At 59.0% G+C, this 19,051-nt stretch overlaps 1 protein-coding gene across 1 annotated transcript in view; it reads left to right on the top strand.

Annotated features, from left to right (window-relative positions):
* Positions 1-3,434: 3,434 nt before the first annotated feature.
* LOC149428396 (kinesin-like protein KIFC3) overlaps positions 3,435-19,051 on the top strand; it is a 55,638-nt gene continuing 40,021 nt past the window's right edge. Inside the window, 6 exon segments of the mRNA XM_089667466.1 lie at positions 3,435-3,607; positions 5,468-5,617; positions 10,053-10,116; positions 12,869-13,025; positions 14,866-14,930; positions 14,933-15,109. Coding sequence (XP_089523592.1) covers positions 5,513-5,617; positions 10,053-10,116; positions 12,869-13,025; positions 14,866-14,930; positions 14,933-15,109 — 568 coding nt within the window. The 5' untranslated portion in view covers positions 3,435-3,607; positions 5,468-5,512.

The following is a 19,051-nucleotide window of genomic DNA, read 5'->3' as shown; positions in this document are numbered from 1 at the left end:
CCACCCAACAGTCAGTGCCATACAGGAGGGACCCCCCACCCAACAGTCAGTGCCATACAGGAGGGACCCCCCCACCCAACAGTCAGTGCCATACAGGAGGGACCCCCCACCCAACAGTCAGTGCCATACAGGAGGGACCCCCCACCCAACAGTCAGTGGGCTGAGCACCATTCCAGGGGTCCTCTCCATTTTTTTAACCAGCTTTCACTAGTTCCTCTGGTCCCAGGGGTGGAAGGCAGAAAAGGAGCCAAGACATGAGTGGGGCCGAGTGTCATAGGAACTCCTCCCCTTCCTTTTTGCCAGCCAATGACAAGGAAGCATGTCCTCGCTCCTGTTCCAGACACACCTTAAAGTGGACCTTTGGCCCCGCAAAGTCTCCTGTGGTACCCACATAATGCATCCCAGGGGCCTGTGGGGTCATGCAGAATGACGTCTTCAGGGGCCGGCTTCTAGAGCCTACAAGAGACATCCAGCTCACTAAAGATGGCAGCAAACAAGATGGCGGCATGGGCCCAGCATATGGCGGCTTTCGGCAGATTACTGCAGGACAACACGGGATTCACTGATGGGGTGGAGGCAGAAGTTCCTCTCTAAGCTTGTCGGAGGGGGGGGGGGTCAAGGTGTCGGATTAAATGGGGTGGTCATCCTGCAGCAGTGGGTGAGCCAGTCCACCAATGGGTCCATATATGGCACCTGCTTGGGCAGGGAGGATCACCATTGTTCTGAGTCTGCCCCCCCCCCTCCATTACAAAATTGGATATTACCACGTACTGAAAATGTTCCTTCCAATGTTGCTTCTTCTACACCGTCAAGGTGTCACATGGTGCAGCCCTGATCAGCTGACACTCCAAGGGGGCCCAAGTCCCCCCGAAATCTTCCTATAAACCTGCAACTTCATTTTGTATCTTCTGTCAGGAAACCTTGTGTCCCCGATAGTGGGGTACCAGAGGTGGTGTCCCCGGGATCTGTGCTGGAATGTGCTTCCCGGCTCCACAATTCAGGTACCCTGGAAGCTCTTGCAGGCCTCCACCAGGACCTCGGGCTCCATAGAGCAAGGTGTCCTTGTGTCAGTCCCTGATGCAGAACCCCATTCTGAATCCAAATATTCCTGAATGTCCCCATCTGGGCTCCCAACGTTTGGAGGATATCCACCAAGATGGTCGCCGCTCTCCTTCACCTGGAGGAATTTTCTGGCATCGGACATCAGAGACACATCTAATCCTATAAAGAGATAATAGATGAGTGAGGATAGAGGAAGACCAAAGATACACGAGGAGGAAAACTACAATGAGGAGAAGTGGGGAGAGTGGAATAGAGGACGAGGAGGGATGGTGAGGATGGCGGGATAGAGGAGGAGGAGAGATGGTGAGGATAGAGGACGAGAGGGATGGTGAGGATAGAGGAGGAGGAGAGATGGTGAGGATAGAGGACGAGGAGGGATGGTGAGGATAGAGGAGGAGGAGGATGGTGAGGGATAGAGGACGAGGAGGGATGGTGAGGATGGCGGGATAGAGGAGGAGAGATGGTGAGGATAGAGGAGGAGGAGAGATGGTGAGGATAGAGGACGAGGAGGGATGGTGAGGATAGAGGAGGAGGAGAGATGGTGAGGATAGAGGACGAGGAGGGATGGTGAGGATAGAGGAGGAGGAGGGATGGTGAGGATAGAGGAGGAGGAGAGATGGTGAGGATGGCGGGATAGAGGAGGAGGAGAGATGGTGAGGATAGAGGACGAGGAGGGATGGTGAGGATAGAGGAGGAGGAGAGATGGTGAGGATGGCGGGATAGAGGAGGAGGAGAGATGGTGAGGATGGCGGGATAGAGGAGGAGGAGAGATGGTGAAGATGGCGGGATAGAGGAGGAGAGATGGTGAGGAGGAGGAGAGATGGTGAAGATGGAGAAAAAGAGGAGGAGAAGAGATAGTGAGGATGGAGGTGGAGGAATCATGGTAAGGATGGAGAAGGAAAGATGGTGGGGATGAAGCGATAGAGAAGGAGGAGAGATGGTGAGGATGGCGGGATAGAGGAGGAGAGATGGTGAGGATGGAGGGATGGAAGAGGAGGAGGAGAGTTGGTGATGAAGAAGGGATAGAAGAGGAGGAGAGATGGTGAGGATGGAGGGATAGTTGAGGAGGAGGGGAGATGGTGAGGATGGAGGAGGGATGGTGAAAATGGAGGAGGGATGGTGAAAATGGAGGAGGGGAGATGGTGAGAAGGGAGGGATGGATGAGTTGAGTTGGTGAGGATGAAGGAGTGGAGGAGGAGAGGAAATGATGAGGATGGAGGAGGAATAGAGAGATTGGGAGGATGGGGGGATATAGAAGGAGGAGAGTTGGTGATGATGGTGGAGGGATGGTGATGATGGAGGAGGAGAAGAGTTGGTGATGATGGTGGAGGAGAAGAGTTGGTGATGATGGAGGAGGAGAAGAGTTGGTGATGATGGTGGAGGGATGGTGAAGATGGAGGAGGAGAAGAGTTGGTGATGATGGTGGAGGAGAAGATTCGATAATGATGGTCGAGGGATGGTGAAGATGGAAGAGGAGAAGAGTTGGTGATGATGGTGGAGGGATGGTGAAGATGGAGGAGGAGAATAGCTGGTGATGATGGTGAAGATGGAGGAGGAGAAGAGTTGGTGATGATGGAGGAGGAGAAGAGTTGGTGATGATGGTGGAGGGATGGTGAAGATGGAGGAGGAGAAGAGTTGGTGATGATGGAGGAGGAGAAGAGTTGGTGATGATGGTGGAGGGATGGTGAAGATGGAGGAGGAGAAGAGATGGTGAGGATGTAGTGATAGAGGAGGAGGAGAGGTGCTGAGGATGGAGAGATGGAGGAGGAAGAGAGATGGTGAGGATGGAGAGATGGAGGAGGAGGAGTGTCAGTGAGGATGGAGGAGGAGGAGGGATGGTGATCATTAAGGGATAGAAGAGTATGGTGAGGATGGAGGGATGGTGATAGTGAAGGGATAGAGAGTATGGTGAGGATGGAGGAGTGTCAGTGAGGATGGAGGGATGGAGGAGGAGGAGTGTCAGTGAGGATGCAGGAGGAGGAGTGTCAGTGAGGATGGAGGAGGGAGCATGCGTTGAGGAATTTGGATGCAGAGGAGGAGGAGGAATGGTGAGGATGGAGGAGGAGGAGAGATGGTGAGGATGGAGGGATGGAGGAGGAGGAGTGTCAGTGAGGATGCAGGAGGAGGAGGGATGGTGATAGTGAAGGGATAGAGAGTATGGTGAGGATGGAGGAGGAGGAGTGTCAGTGAGGATGGGAGGAGGAGGAGTGTCAGTGAGGATGGAGGGATGGAGGAGGAGGAGTGTCAGTGAGGATGGGGGTATGGAGGAGGGAGCATGCGTTGAGGAATTTGGATGCAGAGGAGGAGGAGGAATGGTGAGGATGGAGGAGGAGGAGAGATGGTGAGGATGGAGGGATGGAGGAGGAGGAGGCATAGTGAGGATGGAGGGATGAAAGGATTGTCAGTGAGGATGGAGGGATAGAGGAGGGAGAATGCGTTGAGGAATTTGGATGCAGAGGAGGAGGAGGATGATGGTCCTGCAGTGAAGATTTGGGAATAGAGGAGGAGGACGATGTGTCGGAGGATGGGGATGCTGTAGATGGAGGTGAGGTTTGATCTCATGGATGGTGGGATGATTTGGGTTCTTGGCTGGGGATGAGGATTTGGGATGGTGGGGGGATGAGGATTTGGGATGGTGGGGGATGAGGATTTGGGATGGTGGGGGGATGAGGATTTGGGATGGTGGGGGATGAGGATTTGGGATGGTGGGGGGATGAGGATTTGGGATGGTGGGGGATGAGGATTTGGGATGGTGGGGGGATGAGGATTTGGGATGGTGGGGGATGAGGATTTAGGATGGTGGGGGATGAATATTGGGGATGGTGGGGGATGAATATTGGGGATGGGGGGGATGAATATTGGGGATGGGGGGGATGGGGATTCGGGATGGTGGGGGATGAGGATTCAGGATTGGGGGGATGAGGATTCGGGATGGTGGGGGATGGAGATTTGGGATGGTGGGGGATGGAGATTCGGGATGGTGGGGGATGGGGATTCGGGATGGTGGGGGGATGGGGATTCGGGATGGGGGGGGTGAGGATTCGGGATGGGGGGGATGAATATGGGGGATGGGGATTCGGGATGGTGGGGGATGAATATGGGGGATGAATATTCAGGATGGGGGGGAAGAGGATTCGGGATGGGGATTCGGGATGGGGGGGATGAATATGGGGGATGGGGATTCAGGATGGTGGGGGATAGGGATTCAAGATGGGGGGGATGGGGATTCGGGATGGGGGGGATGAATATTAGGGATGGTGAGGGATGAGGATTCGGGATGGTGGGGGATGAGGATTTGGGATGGTGGGGGATGAGGATTTGGGATGGTGGGGGATGGGGATTCGGGATGGGGGGGATAGGGATTCGGGATGGGGGGGATGAGGCTTCGAGATGGGGGGATAGGGATTCGGGATGGTGGGGGATGAGGATTCGGGATGGGGGGGATGAGGATTCGGGATGGGGGGATGAGGATTCGGGATGGTGGGGGATGGGGATTCGGGATGGTGGGGGATGGGGATTCGGGATGGTGGGGGATGAGGATTCGGGATGGTGGGGGATGAATATGGAGGATGAATATTCGGGATGGGGGGGTGAGGATTCGGGATGGTGGGGGATGAGGATTCAGGATGGTGGGGGATGGGGATTCGGGATGGGGGGGATGAGGATTCGGGATGGTGGGGGATGGGGATTCGGGATGGTGGGGGATGGGGATTCGGGATGGTGGGGGATGAGGATTCGGGATGGTGGGGGATGAATATGGAGGATGAATATTCGGGATGGGGGGGTGAGGATTCGGGATGGTGGGGGATGAGGATTCAGGATGGTGGGGGATGGGGATTCGGGATGGGGGGGATGAGGATTCGGGATGGTGGGGGATGGGGATTCGGGATGGTGGGGGATGAGGATTCGGGATGGTGGGGGATGAGGATTCGGGATGGGGGGATGAGGATTCGGGATGGTGGGGGATGGGGATTCGGGATGGTGGGGGATGGGGATTCGGGATGGTGGGGGATGAGGATTCGGGATGGTGGGGGATGAATATGGAGGATGAATATTCGGGATGGGGGGGTGAGGATTCGGGATGGGGGGATGAGGATTCAGGATGGTGGGGGATGGGGATTCGGGATGGGGGGGATGAGGATTCGGGATGGTGGGGGATGGGGATTCGGGATGGTGGGGGATGGGGATTCGGGATGGTGGGGGATGGGGATTCGGGATGGGGGGGATGAGGATTCGGGATGGTGGGGGATGGGGATTCGGGATGGGGGGGATGAGGATTCGGGATGGTGGGGGATGGGGATTCGGGATGGGGGGATGAGGATTCAGGATAGGGGGGATGGTTAGTCGGATTTGTCTCTCCTTGGCCCCCCGCTGTTCCTGATTTCTGCTCTTCTCTTCCATGAAGATCGGTTCAGCTCCTCCTCCATCCTGAAGGACAACAACTCCCAGCATGTACGCCTTCTACTCCCTGCTGGTGTACATCATCTACACCTTCTTCAGGAAGCGGCCCTCTGCAGGGAGAGTGGAGGGGCCCTATGAACAGGGGCCCCAGAAGGTGGGTGTTGGATGGGATGGACACGTTGTGAATGGAATCCTTTGTGGAATAACTAGGAAGTGCCCCGCCCCCCAGGGGCCCTTCTCCAGGCTGATATTGGGGCCCACCTGAGTAAATCTGGTGATTCCCTGTAGATGGCTGATGTGTGATGAATGACGATGGAATGGTACGGAGATGCTGTTGCCATGGCGATGTTTCCTTCTTCGGTGCTCGAGAAGTGATGGATCCTGTGGGGGGACTCCACCATCATTCATAATCATCCCTCTGTGTTATCTATGGAGCTGAGATGGACAGATCCCCCCAAGAACTGGGGACTGGGGCCAATACATAAGGAACCGGGGCCCCGGGGCCAATACATAAGGAACCGGGGCCCATCATATTCTGATAGGAAATGAGCCCAGTAGTTGATGTTGTAGATCTTCTGAACAATCACGTCTCCTGATTTCCTGTCCCCGAGACACAACAGGAAGTGAGAGGAAGTCTCCAGAACAAGTGTCCCCGTGGGAAGATTTCCCATCACTTCCTGTCTCGGTGACACCAGAGAAATACAGGGAGATGGAGTCTTCTCATTGGGGACGCAGACAGCAATACTCTGCACAGCACCACCAGTCATACAAGCAGTGTAAGTCCCTGAAAGGGACCTGGTATCGGCCTCTTCCAATCCCTGTACAGCAGAGCTCAGACTAGGAGACCATGGGATGCACTGCAGGGTACGGAGTCTGCTGCTAGGAGGAGAGAGCAGAGTGACAAAGGTGAACTCATCAGCTTCGTGCTTCTCCTTTCACTGTCCAATCATAAGTTGGGGGCGGGATATGACCTGTAATGGATCTTTACTGCTGACCGAGATGGGGAGCAGTCCATCCAGTCCTGAGATTTACACAGCTCTGTCACACAGCACAGCCCTATCTATCAGGGGAGGAGACAGGATTTGAATCTACTGTGGTTCAGTAAAACCCACACGTCTTGTCCCGCCCCCAGCCTGTGATTGGACAGTAGTAGAAGACTCCTCTCCTCTCTCCTCCTATCAGCATACTGCTTGATATCATAGGATTACTACAGCACACCTGATTGGCTCCTTGTGCTGTTTCTCCCTCCCCCAGTCTGAGCTCTGCTGTGCATGGACTGTTGGAGGCTGATATCAGGAATAAAGGTTCAGTCCTCCCCTCCCCCAAGGCACCACAGACAGTTCTCACTTCACCATGACATTTCACCTCCTCTAGGGGCCCTATAGGGCAGCAGACAGCAACCAATCACAGAGCTTCTTTGAGTGATGAAAGGTAACATCTGATTGGTTGCTGTGATTTGCTGGCAGCCATGGAGGAGCCCCCTTGGGTACTGTGTGAGGGGGATGGGGACAATCAAATTGCTCCCTGCGATGGAAACAGAAGGCGGCTCAGAGACGATCAATATTGTTATTAATATCGACAAATCTGAGCTTCCTAATTATCAGCTGACCAATCACGGCCCGTCCTCTCCTCCCGGATACCGAGGACAATGACACTGCGTCATCACCATGGCAACAATGACACCCGATCAATACAGTCATCACCATGGCGACAGTGACACCCGATCAATACAGTCCTCGCCATGGCAACACTGACACCAGATCAATACAGTCATCACCATGGCGACACTGACACCAGATCAATACAGTCATCACCATGGCAACACTGACACCAGATCAATACAGTCATCGCCATGGCGACACTGACACCAGATCAATACAGTCCTTGCCATGGCAACACTGACACCCGATCAATACAGTCATCGCCATGGCGACACTGACACCAGATCAATACAGTCCTCGCCATGGCAACACTGACACCAGATCAATACAGCCCTTGCCATGGCAACACTGACACCCGATCAATACAGTCATCACCATGGCGACACTGACACCCGATCAATACAGTCATCACCATGGCGACAGTGACACCCGATCAATACAGTCCTCGCCATGGCAACACTGACATCAGATCAATACAGTCATCACCAAGCGACACTGACACCCGATCAATACAGTCATCACCATGGCGACACTGACACCAGATCAATACAGTCATCGCCATGGCAACACTGACACCAGATCAATACAGTCATCACCATGGCGACACTGACACCAGATCAATACAGTCCTCGCCATGGCAACACTGACACCAGATCAATACAGCCCTCGTAATGGCAACACTGACACCCGATCAATACAGTCATCACCAAGCAACACTGACACCCGATCAATACAGTCATCACCATGGCAACACTGACACCAGATCAATACAGTCATCACCAAGCGACACTGACACCAGATCAATACAGTCATCACCATGGCGACAGTGACACCCGATCAATACAGTCCTCGCCATGGCAACACTGACATCAGATCAATACAGTCATCACCAAGCGACACTGACACCCGATCAATACAGTCATCACCATGGCAACACTGACACCAGATCAATACAGTCATCACCATGGCGACACTGACACCAGATCAATACAGCCCTCGTAATGGCAACACTGACACCCGATCAATACAGTCATCACCATGGCAACACTGACATCAGATCAATACAGTCATCACCAAGCGACACTGACACCCGATCAATACAGTCATCACCATGGCGACACTGACACCAGATCAATACAGTCCTCCGGTATACGGCTCTGTATACACCCCCCACCTCCGGTATACGGCTCTGTATACACCCCCCACCTCCGGTATACGGCTCTGTATACACCCCCCACCTCCGGTATACGGCTCTGTATACTCCCCCCCACCTCCGGTATACGGCTCTGTATACACCCCCCCACCTCCGGTATACGGCTCTGTATACACCCCCCACCTCCGGTATACGGCTCTGTATACCCCCCCCACCTCCGGTATACGGCTCTGTATACACCCCCCCCACTTCCGGTATACGGCTCTGTATACACCCCCCACCTCCGGTATACGGCTCTGTATACACCCCCCCACCTCCGGTATACGGCTCTGTATACACCCCCCACCTCCGGTATACGGCTCTGTATACACCCCCCCACCTCCGGTATACGGCTCTGTATACACCCCCCACCTCCGGTATACGGCTCTGTATACACCCCCCACCTCCGGTATACGGCTCTGTATACTCCCCCCCACCTCCGGTATACGGCTCTGTATACACCCCCCCACCTCCGGTATACGGCTCTGTATACACCCCCCACCTCCGGTATACGGCTCTGTATACCCCCCCCACCTCCGGTATACGGCTCTGTATACACCCCCCCCACTTCCGGTATACGGCTCTGTATACACCCCCCACCTCCGGTATACGGCTCTGTATACACCCCCCCACCTCCGGTATACGGCTCTGTATACACCCCCCCCACCTCCGGTATACAGCTCTGTATACACCCCCCACCTCCGGTATACGGCTCTGTATACTCCCCCCGCCTCCGGTATACGGCTCTGTATACACCCCCCGCCTCCGGTATACGGCTCTGTATACACCCCCCACCTCCGGTATACGGCTCTGTATACACCCCCCACCTCCGGTATACGGCTCTGTATACACCCCCCACCTCCGGTATACGGCTCTGTATACACCCCCCACCTCCTGTATACGGCTCTGTATACACCCCCCACCTCCGGTATACGGCTCTGTATACTCCCCCCCACCTCCAGTATACGGCTCTGTATACTCCCCCCCACCTCCGGTATACGGCTCTGTATACATTCCCCACCTCCGGTATACGGCTCTGTATACACCCCCCCACCTCCGGTATACGGCTCTGTATACACCCCCCACCTCCGGTATACGGCTCTGTATACACCCCCCACCTCCGGTATACGGCTCTGTATACTCCCCCCCACCTCCGGTATACGGCTCTGTATACACCCCCCCACCTCCGGTATACGGCTCTGTATACTCCCCCCCACCTCTGGTATACGGCTCTGTATACACCCCCCCACCTCCGGTATACGGCTCTGTATACACCCCCCCACCTCCGGTATACGGCTCTGTATACACCCCCCACCTCCGGTATACGGCTCTGTATACACCCCCCCACCTCCCGTATACGGCTCTGTATACCCCCCCACCTCCGGTATACGGCTCTGTATATACCCCCCCACCTCCAGTATACGGCTCTGTATACACCCCCCACCTCCCGTATACGGCTCTGTATACCCCCCCACCTCCCGTATACGGCTCTGTATACACCCCCCACCTCCAGTATACGGCTCTGTATACACCCCCCACCTCTGGTATACGGCTCTGTATATACCCCCCACCTCCAGTATACGGCTCTGTATACCCCCCCCCCACCTCCGGTATACGGCTCTAGTAGACATGAACGATGATTCCTCTGACTAGGAAGGACGACTCCCAGAAATAATCGAGTCTCTGTGATGTCACACCTGTGGTATATACGACTCTCACTTGCTCCTCCCCCACAGGACGAAGACGCTGCCGGCGAGGCGCAGAAGAGCGCGGTGTGGTCAGAAGAGGACGAGCTGGAAAGTAGGCGACACCATGACTACAGAGGACACAATCTGATTGGCCGATCTCTGTACAATGTGCCGGTCCAATCAGCTTATGTTCCTCCCTCCTTAACCCCTCCCCCTCATTATCATAACAATGACTTTGGGAAGGAAAACTTTCCAGTTTGATTGTTTACTTTATATTGATGATGTCATCACTGGACATCTGTGCTTCTCTATGCAATGCAGGCAGATCATGGCTGGTGGGAGTGGCCAGCAGGGGGCTGTACATAGCTTCCTGAAAACATCCCAGCCCTCAGGACTCCTCCCAGGAGCTCTCAGTCCTGATTAAATCAGTGGGTGGGGCAATGGGAGGAGTTATACAAATATATAAATGCCTTGAAGGGAAGAACTGAAATCCAATGAATGGAAGAGGCGGGGCCAAAGACAGCCAAGATATGGGGGAAAGAGGTGGGACCAGAGACAGACTGGGGAGATAAGGGGCGGGGTCAAGGACAGTCAGGCCGAGGAGGAAAGGGCTAGATGATGCCGGACATCCTCCAGCCAGGAAATGAGGCGGAGCTCCAATGAATGGTTTTCAGTGGTCGGTGACCCGTGTGACTCTCCGGCAGGCCGGTAGGGGGCGGTCCTCGGTGGTCGGTGACCCGTGTGATTCTCCGGCAGGCTGGTAGGGGGCGGTCCTCGGTGGTCGGTGACCCGTGTGATTCTCAGGTAGGCAGGTAGGGGGCGGTCCTCGTGGTCGGTGACCCGTGTGACTCTCCTGCAGGCAGGTAGGGGGCGGTCCTCGGTGGTCGGTGACCCGTGTGACTCTCCGGCAGGCAGGTAGGGGGCGGTCCTCGGTGGTCGGTGACCCGTGTGATTCTCAGGCAGGCAGGTAGGGGGCGGTCCTTGTGGACGGTGACCCGTGTGATTCTCAGGCAGGCAGGTAGGGGGCGGTCCTCGGTGGTCGGTGACCCCTGTGATTCTCAGGCAGGCCGGTAGGGGGCAGTCCTCGGTGGTCGGTGACCTGTGTGATTCTCAGGCAGGCAGGTAGGGGGCAGTCCTCGGTGGTCGGTGACCCGTGTGATTCTCAGGCAGGCAGGTAGGGGGCAGTCCTCAGTGGTCGGTGACCCGTGTGACTCTCCTGCAGGCCGGTAGGGGGCGGTCCTCGGTGGTCAGTGACGCGTGTGACTCTCCGGCAGGCAGGTAGGGGGCGGTCCTCGGTGGTCGGTGACCCGTGTGACTCTCCTGCAGGCCGGTAGGGGGCGGTCCTCGGTGGTCGGTGACCCGTGTGACTCTCCGGCAGGCAGGTAGGGGGCGGTCCTCGGTGGTCGGTGACCCGTGTGACTCTCCTGCAGGCAGCTAGGGGGCGGTCCTCGGTGGTTGGTGACCTGTGTGATTTTCAGGTAGGCAGGTAGGGGGCGGTCCTCGTGGTCGGTGACTTTTGTGATTCTCCGGTAGGCAGGTAGGGGGCGGTCCTCGGTGGTCGGTGACCCGTGTGACTCTCCGGCAGGCTGGTAGGGGGCGGTCCTCGGTGGTCGGTGACCCGTGTGATTCTCTGGCAGGAAGGTAGGGGGCGGTCCTCGGTGGTCGGTGACCCGTGTGACTCTCCGGCAGGCAGATAGGGGGCGGTCCTCGGTGGTCGGTGACCCCTGTGATTCTCAGGCAGGCAGGTAGGGGGCGGTCCTCGGTGGTCGGTGACCCGTGTGACTCTCCGGCAGGCAGGTAGGGGGCGGTCCTCGTGGTCGGTGACCCGTGTGACTCTCCGGCAGGCAGGTAGGGGGCGGTCCTCGGTGGTCGGTGACCCCTGTGATTCTCAGGCAGGTAGGGGGCGGTCCTTGTGGTCGTTGACCCGTGTGACTCTCCGGCAGGCAGGTAGGGGGCGGTCCTCGGTGGTCGGTGACCCCTGTGACTCTCCGGCAGGCAGGTAGGGGGCGGTCCTCGGTGGTCGGTGACCCGTGTGATTCTCCGGCAGGCAGGTAGGGGGCGGTCCTCGTGGTCGGTGACCCGTGTGACTCTCCGGCAGGCAGGTAGGGGGCGGTCCTCGGTGGTCGGTGACCCCTGTGACTCTCCGGCAGGCAGGTAGGGGGCGGTCCGCGTGGTCGGTGACCCGTGTGACTCTCCGGCAGGCTGGTAGGGGGCGGTCCTTGGTGGTCGGTGACCCCTGTGACTCTCCGGCAGGTAGGGGGCGGTCCTCGGTGGTCGGTGACCCGTGTGATTCTCTGGCAGGCAGGTAGGGGGCGGTCCTCGGTGGTCGGTGACCTGTGTGACTCTCCGGCAGGCAGGTAGGGGGCGGTCCTCGGTGGTCGGTGACCCCTGTGACTCTCTGGCAGGTAGGGGGCGGTCCTCGGTGGTTGGTGACCTGTGTGATTTTCAGGTAGGCAGGTAGGGGGCGGTCCTCGGTGGTCGGTGACCTGTGTGACTCTCCGGCAGGCTGGTAGGGGGACGTCCTCGGTGGTCGGTGACCTGTGTGACTCTCCGGCAGGCAGGTAGGGGGCGGTCCTCGGTGGTCGGTGACCCCTGTGACTCTCTGGCAGGTAGGGGGCGGTCCTCGGTGGTCGGTGACCCGTGTGATTCTCAGGCAGGCAGGTAGGGGGCGGTCCTCGGTGGTCGGTGACCCGTGTGACTCTCCGGCAGGCAGGTAGGGGGCGGTCCTCGGTGGTCGGTGACCCGTCTGACTCTCCGGCAGGCAGGTAGGGGGCGGTCCTTGTGGTCGGTGACCCGTGTGACTCTCCGGCAGGCAGGTAGGGGGCGGTCCTCGGTGGTCGGTGACCTGTGTGATTCTCCGGCAGGCAGCGATGACGGGAGCTCCGGGTTGGAGGATGAAGTGGGCGGAGTTGGGGATCCAGGTCTGGACGATATCTCCTCCCCTCTCACCGAATTCTTGGCCTTCAAGCAGGAGACGGAACGATCGATGTCTGCCGCTCCGAGTCCCGGGAAGGTAAATCCACACATCGTCCAATCTGATTGTACAACTTCCACAGCCTCTCCTGATTGGATGGCGGAACATACATCGTCCAATCTGATTGGTCCCGTGTGTTATGTGTGCTGCAGCCAATCACAATCATCATACACATCCCGGGAATCTGTCCCCTCCCCCACAGAGCTCCTCTCCGCTCCTCCCCTTCATGTATCTGTCCCCTCCCCCACAGAGCTCCTCTCCGCTCCTCCCCTTCATGTGTCTGTCCCCGCCCCCACAGGGCTCCTCTCCGCTCCTCCCCTTCATGTATCTGTCCCCTCCCCCACAGGGCTCCTCTCCGCTCCTCCCCTTCATGTATCTGTCCCCTCCTCCACAGTGCTCCTCTCCGCTCCTCCCCTTCATGTATCTGTCTCCTCCCCCACAGGGCTCCTCTCCGCTCCTCCCCTTCATGTATCTGTCCCCTCCTCCACAGTGCTCCTCTCCGCTCCTCCCCTTCAGGTATCTGTCTCCTCCTCCACAGGGCTCCTCTCCTCCCCTTCATGTATCTGTCCCCTCCCCCACAGGGCTCCTCTCCTCCCCTTCATGTATCTGTCCCCTCCCCCACAGGGCTTCTCTCCTCCTCTTCATGTATCTGTCTCCTCCCCACAGGGCTCCTCTCCTCCCCTTCATGTATCTGTCTCCTCCCCCACAGGGCTCCTCTCCTCCCCTTCATGTATCTGTCTCCTCCCCCACAGGGCTCCTCTCCTCCCCTTCATGTATCTGTCTCCTCCCCCACAGGGCTCCTCTCCTCCCCTTCATGTATCTGTCCCCTCCTCCACAGTGCTCCTCTCCGCTCCTCCCCTTCATGTATCTGTCCCCTCCTCCACAGTGCTCCTCTCCGCTCCTCCCCTTCAGGTATCTGTCCCCTCCCCCACAGGGCTCCTCTCCTCCCTTCATGTATCTGTCTCCTCCCCCACAGGGCTCCTCTCCTCCCCTTCATGTATCTGTCCCCTCCCCCACAGGGCTCCTTTCCTCCCCTTCATGTATCTGTCCCCTCCCCCACAGGGCTCTTTTCCTCCCCTTCATGTATCTGTCTCCTCCCCACAGGCTCCTCTCCTCCCTTCATGTATCTGTCTCCTCCCCCACAGGGCTCCTTTCCTCCCCTTCATGTATCTGTCTCCTCCCCCACAGGGCTCCTTTCCTCCCCTTCATCTATCTGTCCCCTCCCCCACAGGGCTCTTTTCCTCCCCTTCATGTATCTGTCCCCTCCCCCACAGGGCTCCTCTCCTCCCCTTCATGTATCTGTCCCCTCCTCCACAGTGCTCCTCTGCGCTCCTCCCCTTCAGGTATCTGTTCTCTTCCCCCACAGGGCTCCTCTCCTCCCTTCATGTATCTGTCTCCTCCCCCACAGGGCTCCTCTCCTCCCTTCATGTATCTGTCTCCTCCCCCACAGGGCTCCTTTCCTCCCCTTCATCTATCTGTCCCCTCCCCCACAGGGCTCTTTTCCTCCCCTTCATGTATCTGTCTCCTCCCCCACAGGGCTCCTCTCCTCCCCTTCATCTATCTGTCCCCTCCCCCACAGGGCTCTTTTCCTCCCCTTCATGTATCTGTCTCCTCCCCCACAGGCTCCTCTCCTCCCCCTTCATGTATCTGTCTCCTCCCCACAGGGCTCCTCTCCTCCCCTTCATGTATCTGTCTCCTCCCCCACAGGGCTCCTCTCCTCCCTTCATGTATCTGTCTCCTCCCCCACAGGGCTCCTTTCCTCCCCTTCATCTATCTGTCCCCTCCCCCACAGGGCTCTTTTCCTCCCCTTCATGTATCTGTCCCCTCCCCCACAGGGCTCCTCTCCTCCCCTTCATGTATCTGTCTCCTCCCCCACAGGGCTCCTCTCCGCCTCCTCACCGTCATGTCTCACCTGATCACCTTCCTGGAGCAGTACTCCCAGATGCAGCGCCTGCAGGGAAGGCGGAGGAGTACCGCACACAGCTCCGCAGGGAGGAGCGCCGCCGCAAGAGGCAGATGAGGAGCCTGAGACACGCCCACCGGCAACGCATGAGAGACAAACTCAGCCTCATCGAGAGCCTGGAGAGCGTCATCTGCGAGCAACAGAGCCTCCTGGAGAGGCTGCAGAAAGGTGAGAGTGCAGGGAGTGCCATCTCCTATCCAGTGTACCCCCTGCACTGCACTGTCCCCCCCATCAGTGTACCCCTCTGCACTGCACTGCCCCCAGGAGAGTACCCCCCTGCACTGCACTGTCCCCCCCAGGAGTGTACCCCCTGCACTGCACTGTCCCCCCCCAGGACTGTACCCCCTGCACTGCACTGTCCCCCCCCCAGGAGTGTACCCCCTGCACTGCACTGTCCCCCCCAGGACTGTACCCCCTGCACTGCACTGTCCCCCCCATCAGTGTACCCCCTGCACTGCACTGTCCCCCCCAGGACTGTACCCCCTGCACTGCACTGTCCCCCCCAGGACTATACCCCCTGCACTGCACTGTCCCCCCCAGGACTATACCCCCTGCACTGCACTGTCCCCCCCAGGAGTGTACCCCCTGCACTGCACTGTCCCCCCCCCCATCAGTGTACCCCCTGCACTGCACTGTCCCCCCAGGACTGTACCCCCTGCACTGCACTGTCCCCCCAGGACTGTACCCCCTGCACTGCACTGTCCCCCCCCCAGGAGTGTACCCCCTGCACTGCACTGTCCCCCCAGGACTGTACCCCCTGCACTGCACTGTCCCCCCAGGACTGTACCCCCTGCACTGCACTGTCCCCCCCCCAGGAGTGTACCCCCTGCACTGCACTGTCCCCCCAGGACTGTACCCCCTGCACTGCACTGTCCCCCCCCATCAATGTACCCCCTGCACTGCACTGCCCCCCCATCAGTGTACCCCCTGCACTGCACTGCCCCCAGGAGAGTACCCCCTGCACTGCACTGTCCCCCCCAGGACTATACCCCCTGCACTGCACTGCCCCCAGGAGAGTACCCCCTGCACTGCACTGTCCCCCCCATCAGTGTACCCCCTGCACTGCAGTGTCCCCCCAGGAGTGTACCCCCTGCACTGCACTGTCCCCCCATCAGTGTACCCCCGGCACTGCACTGTCCCCCCAGGAGTGTACCCCCTGCACTGCACTGTCCCCCCCATCAGTGTACCCCCTGCACTGCACTGTCCCCCCCATCAGTGTACCCCCTGCACTGCACTGTTCCCCCCCCCATCAGTGTACCCCCTACACTGCACTGTCCCCCCCAGGAGAGTACCCCCTGCACTGCACTGTCCCCCCCATCAGTGTACCCCCTACACTGCACTGTCCCCCCCCCCCATCAGTATACCCCCTGCAGTGCACTGTCCCCCCCCCCATCAGTGCACCCCCTGCACTGCACTGTCCCCCCCAGGAGAGTACCCCCTGCACTGCACTGTCCCCCCCAGGACTGTACCCCCTGCACTGCACTGCCCCCCCCCATCAGTGTACCCCCTGCACTGCACTGTCCACCCCATCAGTGTACCCCCTGCACTGCACTGTCCCCCCAGGAGATTACCCCCTGCACTGCACTGTCCCCCCCAGGACTGTACCCCCTGCACTGCACTGTCCCCCCCAGGAGAGTACTCCCTGCACTGCACTGTCCCCCCAGGAGTGTACCCCCTGCACTGCACTATCCCCCCAGGAGTGTACCCCCCTGCACTGCACTGTCCCCCCTCAGGAGAGTACCCCCTGCACTGCACTGTCCCACCACACGAGAGTACCCCCTGCACTGCACTGTCCCCCCCAGGACTGTACCCCCTGCACTGCACTATCCCCCCCAGGAGAGTACCCCCTGCACTGCACTGTACCCCCAGGACAGTACCCCCTGCACTGCACTGTCCCCCCAGGAGAGTACCCCCTGCACTGTCCCCCCCAGGAGTGTACCCCTGCCACTGCACTATCCCCCCCAGGAGAGTACCCCCTGCACTGCACTGTCCCCCCCAGGAGAGTACCCCTGCACTGCACTGTCCCCCCCAGGACTGTACCCCCTGCACTGCACTGTCCCCCCCCCCAGGACTGTACCCCCTGCACTGCGCTGTCCCCCCCATCAGTGTACCCCCTGCACTGCACTGTCCCCCCCAGGAGAGTACCCCCTGCACTGCACTGTCCCCCCCAGGAGTGTTACCCCCTGCACTGCACTATCCCCCCCCAGGGAGTACCCCCTGCACTGCACTGTCCCCCCAGGAGAGTACCCCCTGCACTGCACTTTCCCCCCCAGGAGTGTACCCCCTGCACTGCACTGTCCCCCCAGGAGAGTACCCCCTGCACTGCACTGTCCCCCCCATCAGTGTACCCCCTGCACTGCACTATCCCCCAGGAGTGTACCCCCTGCACTGCACTGTCCCCCCCCAGGAGTGTACCCCCTGCACTGCACTGTCCCCCCCAGGAGTGTACCCCCTCCGGCACTGCACTGTCCCCCCCAGGAGAGTACCCCCTGCACTGCACTGTCCCCCCCAGGACTGTACCCCCTGCACTGCACTATCCCCCCCAGGAGAGTACCCCCTGCACTGCACTGTCCCCCCAGGAGTATACCCCCTGCACTGCACTGTCCCCCCCAGGAGTGTACCCCTGCACTGCACTATCCCCCCCAAGGAGAGTATCCCCTGCACTGCACTGTCCCCCCAGGAGAGTACCCCCTGCACTGCACTGTCCCCCCCAGGACTGTACCCCCCTGCACTGCACTTTCCCCCTCAGGACTGTACCCCCTGCACTGTCCCCCCCATCAGTGTACCCCCTGCACTGCACTGTCCCCCCCAGGAGAGTACCCCCTGCACTGCACTGTCCCCCCCAGGAGTCTACCCCCTTCACTGCACTATCCCCCCCCCAGTATTGTACCCCCTGCACTGCACTGCCCCCCCAGGAGTTTACCCCCTGCACTGCACTGTCCCCACCCAGGAGAGTACCCCCTGCACTGCACTGTCCCCCCCCCAGGAGTGTACCCCATGTACTGCACTATCCCCCCCAGGAGTGTACCCCCTGCACTGTTCCCCCCCAGGAGAGTACCCCCTGCACTGCACTGTCTGCCCCAGGAGAGTACCCCCTGCACTGTCCCCCCCAGGAGAGAACCCCCTGCACTGCACTGTCCCCCCAGGAGAGTACCCCCTGCACTGCACTGTCCCCCCAGGAGTGTACCCCCTGCACTGCACTATCCCCCCCATCAGTGTACCCACTGCACTGTCCCCCCCCCCAGGAGAGTACCCCTGCACTGCACTATCCCCCCAGGAGTGTACCCCCTGCACTGCACTATCCCCCCCAGGAGAGTACTCCCTGCACTTCACTATCCCCCCCAGGATTGTACCCCCTGCACTGCACTATCCCCCAGGAGTGTACCCCCTGCACTTCACTATCCCCCTAGGAGAGTACCCCCTGCACTGCACTATCCCCCCAGGAGTGTACCCCCTGCACTGCACTATCCCCCCAGGAGAGTACCCCCTGCACTGCACTATCCCCCCCCCATCAAAGTACCCCCTGCACTGCACTATCCCCCCAGAAGTGTACCCCCTGCACTGCACTATCCCCCCCTAGCAGTGTACCCCATGCACTGCACTATCCCCCCAGCAGTGTACCCCATGCACTGCACAATCCCCCCCCCCCAGCTGTGTACACCCTGCACTGCACTATCCCCCCCCCCAGCAGTGTACCCCCTTCACTATTCTCCACCAGGAGTTTGCCCCCTGCACTGCACTATCCCCCTAGCAGTGCATTCCCTGCACTATCCCCCCCAGGAGTGTACCGCAGCACTGCACTATACCCCCCCCCAGAAGTGTTCCCCTGCAGTGCATTATACCCCACCAGAAGTTTACCCCCCTGCACTATCCCCCCAGGAGTGTACCCCCTGTATTCACTGGAATATGCCCCCCTAGGTGTGTGCCCCCTGGAATATGCCCCCCTAGGTATACGCCCCCTGGAATATGCCCCCTGATTGTTTGTTTGCTGGAATATGCCCCCCCCCCAGGTGTGTATCCCCTGGAATATGCCCCCCTAGGTATACGCCCCCTGGAATATGCCCTCTAGGTATACGCCCCCTGGAATATGCCCCCCTAGGTATACGCCCC

This window comes from Staurois parvus, unplaced genomic scaffold (genome assembly GCF_062004578.1).
Source record: "Staurois parvus isolate SC_StPar_1 unplaced genomic scaffold, SC_StPar_1.0 ptg003265l, whole genome shotgun sequence".
Lineage (NCBI taxonomy): Eukaryota > Metazoa > Chordata > Amphibia > Anura > Ranidae > Staurois > Staurois parvus.
The sequence above is the reverse complement of the archived record's forward strand: the minus strand, read 5'-3'. Positions and strand labels throughout refer to the sequence as shown.